The sequence below is a fragment of the Elephantulus edwardii genome, unplaced genomic scaffold, assembly GCF_000299155.1.
Source record: "Elephantulus edwardii isolate Elephantulus edwardi_28Jun2011 unplaced genomic scaffold, EleEdw1.0 scaffold00028, whole genome shotgun sequence".
NCBI classification, from domain to species: domain Eukaryota; kingdom Metazoa; phylum Chordata; class Mammalia; order Macroscelidea; family Macroscelididae; genus Elephantulus; species Elephantulus edwardii.
In genome coordinates, this window is record NW_006399778.1 from 1,415,160 (window position 1) to 1,423,029 (window position 7,870).

The 7,870-nt window shown below is 48.0% G+C and overlaps 1 protein-coding gene across 1 annotated transcript; it reads left to right on the forward strand.

Annotated features, from left to right (window-relative positions):
• Window positions 1–3,071: 3,071 nt before the first annotated feature.
• Window positions 3,072–5,225, forward strand: IFI6 (interferon, alpha-inducible protein 6). Its single transcript, XM_006883458.1, has 4 exons — window positions 3,072–3,147; window positions 3,495–3,566; window positions 3,694–3,843; window positions 5,125–5,225. Exons 1-4 carry the CDS (start codon window positions 3,072–3,074, stop codon window positions 5,223–5,225), a joined length of 399 nt encoding a protein of 132 aa, XP_006883520.1.
• The last annotated feature ends 2,645 nt before the right edge of the window (window positions 5,226–7,870 follow it).

The following is a 7,870-nucleotide window of genomic DNA, read 5'->3' on the forward strand; positions in this document are numbered from 1 at the left end:
AGAATGGTGCAACAATGGATGAGTGGAAGCCCAAAATCTCTGTAAATGCTTATGAAAATTAATAAAATATAATTATAGAAAAAAAAAGTCAGCAGTTCAAACTCACCAACGAATGGCTTCTTAGGAGAAAAACCTGGTGAAACTTCATAAAGATTACAGCCTACAAACATATACAGCAGTCCTTCTCTTTATTACAGAGTTGCTATGAGTCATAATACAACCTTGCTTGCTGAAAGTGAGGAGGACTTGAAGCACTTGCTGCAGAAGATCAAGAAATGTACCCTTCATTATGGATTGTATCTCAATGTCAAGTAAACAAAGATTCTTACCACTGGTCTGATGGACAACATCATGATAGATGGAGAAGAGATGCAATCTGTCCACAACTTTACCTTTCTTGGATCCACAGTTAACACCCTTGGTACCAGCAGTCAGGAAATAAGGAAACACATTGCACTGGGAAAGTCTAGGGACTACTCCAAATTATTGAGAAGTAATGATAGCAGTTGAGGACTAAGAAGCGTCTTATTCAGGCCATGGTTTTTCTGATCATTTCCTATGCATTTGAGAGCTGGATAATGTATAGGGATGACAGAAGATTGATACCTTTGAGCTGTGGTTGGAGAGAGCACTGAACATCCCATGGACGGCTGAAAGAATAAGCAAATATGTCTTGGAGAGGGTGCAGCAGGCGTGCTCTTTGGAGGCAAGGAAGATGATGCTTCACCTCGCATACTCCAGGCGTGTTGCTAGGAGGTGCTATTACTTGGAGAAGGACATGATGTTTGGAAAGGTAGAGAAAAGGTCAGCAAAAGAGAGGAAGACCCTCAACCAGTTGGATTAGCATGGTGACTGTCGCAGTCGGCTCTAATGTGTCCAGAATTGTGAAGATGGCATAGGATAGGACAGGGTTCAGATGGCACCAAAAACAAATGAGTCAAAATTGACTGAGTGGCAACCATTGAGTAGCATCCCCACCTCATAGCATCTGAAATTACTTTCAGATTGTATATCTATCAAATATATCTGATAAAGCTCTACAAAAAGAGAGATATAGAACTAAGAAAAGGTTGTTGTTATGTGACATAGAGTCGGAACAAACGCATAGCTGATCATTCAGCAGAGCAGCTGAACCATGTGCCTTCGGGTTGGCAGCACAACGCCCATCCTCTTAGCCACCAGAGCTCCCCTAAGGGAAGAGGTTAGACATCAGAAGTAGATTGCTTCACGTTCAACAGAATTAAGTCCAGATTTCTTTGCCTAAGTTTAATTTTCAAATCCACTTGTCCAAGCCTAACATGAAAACCCTGTGTTTTGGCCAAACAACATTCTCTTTTTAATAAATTTTTATTTTATATTGTTTTGCTTATAAAGTTCATATAAATTGTATTTCACAGTATTCTTCATTCACAATGTTTCAATCATTCCCATGCATTATGTTTTATAAAGTTAATCACAACTGGACTATGCTCATAATTACTCCGTCTATTCAGGACCCCACTGGATCTTTCCCATTTCCTTCACCCCGTCCCTCCACCCACCAAATTCCACATAACCTGGGAGAGACTGGACAGCATTATGCTGAGTAAACTCACTCAGTCTCATAAGGACAAATGCTGCATAAGACCATTATTGTAAAAATAGAAAGATAACTAGTAAAACATGTATGGGGGCCCAAAAGGGGAAAAAAATGGAAGCAGAGGGGTGAGGGGTGGGTAGAGGCAAAACCAAACAGTATTATAAACTGACTTATGAAACTACTCTGAGTCCCAAGTGGGATGAAGGTCAGGCTTCACTACGCAGCCTGCTTTGCATACTTTCTGCCAGCAGGCCGCGCACAGACAGAGCTAGAAAAGGAAATTTGAAACTGCAGAGTTCGGGAAATGGAAACTGTGGCAGAGATTGGCTAGCTGGCTGAGGAGGGGAGGGCGGCGACCAGGCGTGGTAGGGTGGTGCGCTGGGAATCCAAGTGGATTATAAAAAAGGTCTTCTGCATCCTGACACAGCTCCTTCCTCCTGCTGCTCGCCCATCCATCAGCGATCCCAGATCCCACGCCAGGAAGATTCTTTCCTCCTTTCTCCTCCAAGGTAAACCCTCTTTAACAGTGTCTCTCACTGGTGCAGTCTGCACCCCTACACTCCCTCAGTAGAATCCTGAAGTAATTTCAGGTGCTTTGAGGTGGGGGTGCCACACTGCCACTCTCTGCCTGGCTGCATCCCTGGGTCCCTTTTAGTGTACTTGGCTGGAACTGGTCTGAGGGGATGGGTTAGAGATTTTTTTATTGGATTGCAATACTCAAAATGTAACTTAATGATGCCAGGTCAGGTCCCTGTGATCCCATGCCTGTTCCTTCACATTTGGGGCCTTAATTAAGCCTTTAAAGCAGAGCAAACTGCCATACCTACCCAAATGACTGGAAAACTTCTAAAGCCTTGTTAGTGCAGGAGCTAATGTGGCAGTGATGTCATCTTTGATAAAACTATCAGGTATAACTGTTAAAAGTGTGGGCTGGGCAGGCTTGGAGATAGATTACTTAACCTCTCAGTTTCCTTATCTATTACGGGTGCCTCAGAGTTTGTTACGGGTATAATCAGGGGTGGGTTACTAAATAAACAAGGTAAGCACAAGCTTCCTAGTGCTTACTTACTAAACTGTGGGAACACGTGCAATTTGTTCACTACAGATTTGCAAGTAAGCACAAGTAAGCCCATGCTAGCTTTGCTTACTCTGCACCTACCAGGAACTGTAAACTGAAAATCGGTTTTTATTCTGTAGGAAGACACTGTGGGGTTTGGTGAGAGACAAGTGCCAGCTATACCTACCTAGAAGCAAAATCTTTGATGTGGCGAAAAAAAAACCCGTAAAATTGTTCATTATAAATTAGTAAGCAAACACAAACCCCTGTTTACTGGGTATATGTGACTTGGTGTCCAGCTCGTGGCATCACTAGGGCTGGTGCCGCCCATTGTGGTAACTCCTCCTGTCACTGCCCCGCCCTGGTGGGCACGTGTCCTTCTCCCGCCACCCGTTCGTCCCCAGGACCTACAGCGAAGCACCGCGCGGCGCCACCATGTGGCAGAAGTTGACATCGCTCTTTCTCTGCTATCTGCTTCTCTTCACCTGCTGCGGGGTCGGGGTCGCTGAGGGTAAGGAGCCAGGCCCGACTGGGATGGATGAGGAGGGAAGGGGGAATGACCGGATAAAGAGGAGGGAGGCTTGAGGAGAGTTTCAGGATCCCCCGATATTCCTCTGAAAGAGAGCAACTGTTACAATGGACAGTGTAGGGTTCAAATCCCTACTCCGTCACTTTCTCCATTCTTCCAAAATGTTTCCAATGCCTGCTACAGTCCAGACACTGTGCTTTGAGGACCTTCCCTTCTCAGTGTCTTTCTGCAGTGGGAGGATGGCCACCCGCACTTTTGGGAGCGGTCTTAGCGACAAGCAAGAGTAGGGGGCACTTCTCCCCACTCTGCTTTGTTCACTCTCCACACAGACAAAAGAGAAGACCGCTCAAAGGACAGCTCTGGGTTCTGGGAAGCGATACCCTACGTTGTGGCCGGAGGAGGTGAGTCTAGGGGGAGGAGAGTAGAAGATGAGTGGCGGGGTGCGGGGTGGGGTAGGGCAGGTGGGAGGTGGGGTAGGGCAGAACTTCGCCTCCAGCAACCACTTCACCCCACCTCTCCCCTCCTCAGGGCTCATGGCCTTGGGGCTACCCCTGATGGGCTTCACCGGTGCTGGGATTGCAGCAAACTCCTTGGCCGCCTCGTTGATGAGCTGGTCTGCAGTGGCAAATGGAGGTGGCGTTCCAGCGGGAGGCTTGGTAGCCACGCTGCAGAGCCTGGGTGAGTGGGGGCGGGGCCCTCAAGGTCCTCTGTCCTGATACTTTACTCGGTTAACCCAACCCTCATCCTACTGACGGGGAAACTGAGACACCAAGGGCTTAAGTAATTCTCAGAACTAGTTACTACCTGAGCTAGGACTCACATCAGTCAGTCTGATTTAAGAGGCTTTGCTTATAGCCTTTGAGGCCTGATGCCATCCTCCTGTTTTGACCAAGTCACCACAAGCCCCAATTCACTCATTTGGAGACCAGGATCATTGTCTGCGTTTAGCTTTAGCACTTAATGTAACTGTTCAGTCTCAGAAAGAGACTTTTTTTTTTGTGGCGAAAACAAAATCAACGAATAAACATGTTGAAGCCACCGTGCGCAGTATCACAGCACTCCTGGCGTTGACTCGAGTTTATCGTGAAATGAGATAACCCACTCACTAACTGCTTTCTCATCGCTGACCTTACAGTGGGTTTGCAGAGGCTGTAAATCACAGGAGAGGCTGTTGTCCACCTTCTTCCCACGGAGCCGCTGATGGGTTCCCACTGCCAGTGAGACTCTGTCTGTGGGTGAGAAACAAAACTCCTTACTGAGCCATCAGAGACGTTGAAGGGGAGAGAGCTGCAGAATATCTCCCTCTCCCACTCCCTTTCAGTTCCCTCCATGACTTCTCCATCTCCTACTACCCCTCCTTTCCTCCCTCCTTCTTTTCCTCTGCTTCCCTTCCCTTACCCATCCCCACAGCCCCTCCCCCTCTCTTTCCAAGGCCTCCAAAATCCTGGAGAAGAGCCACTCCTGACAAACTCCCCCTCTGTCTCTCCAAACCCTCCATCTTTTCTCAAGTATGGATGATCAAAGTGGAGGAGTTGGGCAGATTGGAGCTTTCTCTGAAGGGGCCCATGCAGTGAAGGATGAGGGGAGTAGATTAGGACACTGTTGAGTTTATGAGATAAAGGTTCTCAAAAAGGTCACAGGCCCCCAAGAATGAAAGGACTTGTTTGTGATCCTCCCTGCACCCACACCTGCAGGTGTCCACAGAAGTGGCTGTTATTAGCATTGTTAATGATACAGTGTGTTCATTCGCTGCAGAAGTAAGTGCAGTTCCATTGAATAAGCCATTGCTTGTGTCTTTATAGCTTCTGCTTCTCGAATTTGAGAGCATGAGTAAATAGGGAAATAGAATTCACTTTGCAGCTGTCTTCATTCTTGCCCTGGGCTTTCTTACACTCAGCCAGTGGTTTCTAGGCATTTGGATTCTTAGAGACCAGTGGCCATTCTGGGTTTGTTTTACAGGGGCTACAGGCGGCAGCTCCCTCATGGCCAAGGTTGGAGCCTTTCTGGGCTACGGAGTCTATCAAACCCAGAAGAGTGGGAAAAACAAGGATGAAGAGTAACCAGCAGTACTAGAAACCCCCTCCAGCTTCTTGCCCTCCCTCCCATCACTGGAGTCCAGAGCTTTCTTCTCACTGTCCCCAATGACCTAGGTGAGAAAATAAAATAAAGTCCTCTGAGAAAATACTTTGTCTTTCTGTGAATCACCCTGGCTACGAGAACCAAGGAGATCTGACTCCATCTGCCTCCTCCACACACGCACACCCTCATTTTCCCCTAAAGCCATCCGCAGCTCCGAGAACACACCAGCTAATGCCTTCTGAGTCTCACAGCACATGCTGCTCTCTCTGCTTGGAATGCCTTTCTGAAATCGAGTGACCAGAAAAGCTCCTTTCCATCCTTCCAAAGGCAACCCAGACATTACCTATTCTGGGATGCCTTCCCAGAAGAGCCCCCCACTATCTCGTCAGAAGCAGGGGGCCTGGGGAGACAGAGCTCAGTTTGTTCTCAGGAAGAGAAGCTTCCAGCTGCTTCTTTGATGAGGCAGAGCTGGAGAAGCCAGATCTCCATTTTGGGAGGAGGCTCAACAGCAGTGTCTCGCAGAGGGAGGGTAGAAGGGGCAAGTCTTCCTTCCCTGGTGGAGCTCTGGGGACAGGGGGATAGTTTGCACTTGGAGCCCATAGCCCTTCTGGATGTAAAGAAAACGACTACCTAGGCCCTGACTGGAACATTTGACCTTTGGGGGGGGACCGTCATATGGCCTAGGGTTCCCAGATCACAGCAGGGCAAAGAGAAAGCCCTAGAAATCAAATGACCCTAAAGTGAGGCTGATTCTAGCATCAGTGGAGGGGAGACTGGGCTGTGGGGAGTCCTTCACAGCCTGTGGCTCTGATCTGTTAGTGAATACTTAACTCTAGCCCAACCTCCTGGGGAGACCACACCCCTACAAAATGACTGTGTAAACCACAAAAGACTGGAACATCTAGAGGCTTGGAAAGCACCCTGCTCCCACATGCTCCCCTGATTAAATGGGGGGGGGAACCCACCACACTGAGGAGTACCTGCAAGGCAGCTCTCCCCTCCTATGGTGGTGGGTACATCCTATTCTATTTGCTTTAGGAGCCCCCAGTTCAAGGTCACATTTGCAAATAGTCACTGTATGTCACAGCTGATTTGCCCCAGGGACCTAGAGGGGTGCTGTTTGTAGCAGAGATGTTGGCTGCTCATCAAATTCAAGTCACTGCAGTTTGTGTCTGAGAGCAGTGATATGATGCTCACCCACCATTCCAGCCGAGCAGAGTTCTGCCTGGTTCAGGGCCAGGCTCAGGCTCAGAGCAGGCGTAGAGTCAATCTCTGTTCCCCAGGAAGGGACATGGGTCTCAGGCACCACACCCATTGAGATCTAGTCATCTGCGCATGGTTTTTCCACTTCTCTGTGACTCAATTTTCACCTCAGTTAACTGAGTAATAAGAACACCTAAGGGTAAGGGTTGTTAGGAGATTGCTGTTAGATACTGTCAGATCGGAACTAACGCAGAGCTGACCCTCCAGAGGGTTTTCAAAGGAAGTAAATTGCAAGAGAGGAGACTGCCCAGCTTTCTCCCCAAGGAGCAGCTTTCAGGCTGACCACAGAACTCCTTATACTAAGCCACCAGAGCTCCCCTCCTTACAAGGGTAGATGAGATAATGAATCAGAGGGGCTTCACATGGTGACTGCCTAGCACATAATCTCAAAAAACTCATTTTCCTGTAGTGAGAACTGACTGTCTGCCTGGAAGGTGAGAAACCCAGGGCCATCAGTGAGTGTCCCTGGCCCCTCAGGGAAGGCACTGTGTCTAATGGACCTCTTATCCCCGGTTCTGAGCACATGCCTGAAACATTAAGTGTTCAGTATACGTTAGGATTGAGCCCGAGCTGATATCTTCCTGAGCTGATATCTCCCCGAGCTGATATTTTCCATCTTCCTGCCCCTTCATGCTCTCTGGTCCTCATGGGAAAGCTCTGGATTTCTTTTCTCTCCCTGGCAACTCCACCCCCAATCTCCAAACCAAAACCAAACTCACTGGCAACGAGTCAGTTGTGACTCATGGCGATCCTATGGGACAGAGTAGAACTTCCTCATATGGTTTCCACGGCTGCAATCCATCCAGAAGCAGACTGCCACACTGTTCTCCCACCGAGAGGCCGGAGGGCTAGAATACCAGCCTTCATTCAGTTAGCAGTCAAGCATCTTAACCACTGCGCCACCAGGACCCCCTCGCCCCATCACACCAATGTCAACATTGTGCACATGTGCGAGGGAGGGGAAGCTGTACTTCCCCTTGAACACTGTGGTCCAAAGAGACACAGAATCCTGCTAATTACTTTCTTAATATTCTCTTGCACAGAGAAGGCTGGGATTTTCAAATACAAGGGGTGGAGTGTTGTTAAGTGCCATGAAGTCAATTACAACTGTCCGTCACTCTGTGAACGACAGATCTGAGTCCTGTCCTATCCTGTGCCATCCTCGTCATCTCTGACACACTTGAGCTCATTGCTGTAGTCACTGGGTGGAGCATAATAGTCAAAACTTCTTGGGAGTCCCACAGACCTGGGTTCAGGTCCTGCTCTGCCAACTCCTGACTGTATGCCCTCGGGCAAGGATTTTTACCTCTTTTTATTATTATTATTATTTTAATTTTTTTTAAATTTTATTTTATTATTTTTG

What these genes read in the sequence shown, in the direction of transcription:
- IFI6 (XM_006883458.1), top strand. Translation starts at nt 3,072, where the DNA reads ATGTGGCAGAAGTTGACATCGCTCTTTCTCTGCTATCTGCTTCTCTTC. An exon ending in CGGGGTCGGGGTCGCTGAGG is followed by an intron (nt 3,148 to 3,494) that starts GTAAGGAGCCAG and finishes CTCTCCACACAG; the next exon opens with ACAAAAGAGAAGACCGCTCA. An exon ending in CTACGTTGTGGCCGGAGGAG is followed by an intron (nt 3,567 to 3,693) that starts GTGAGTCTAGGG and finishes TCCCCTCCTCAG; the next exon opens with GGCTCATGGCCTTGGGGCTA.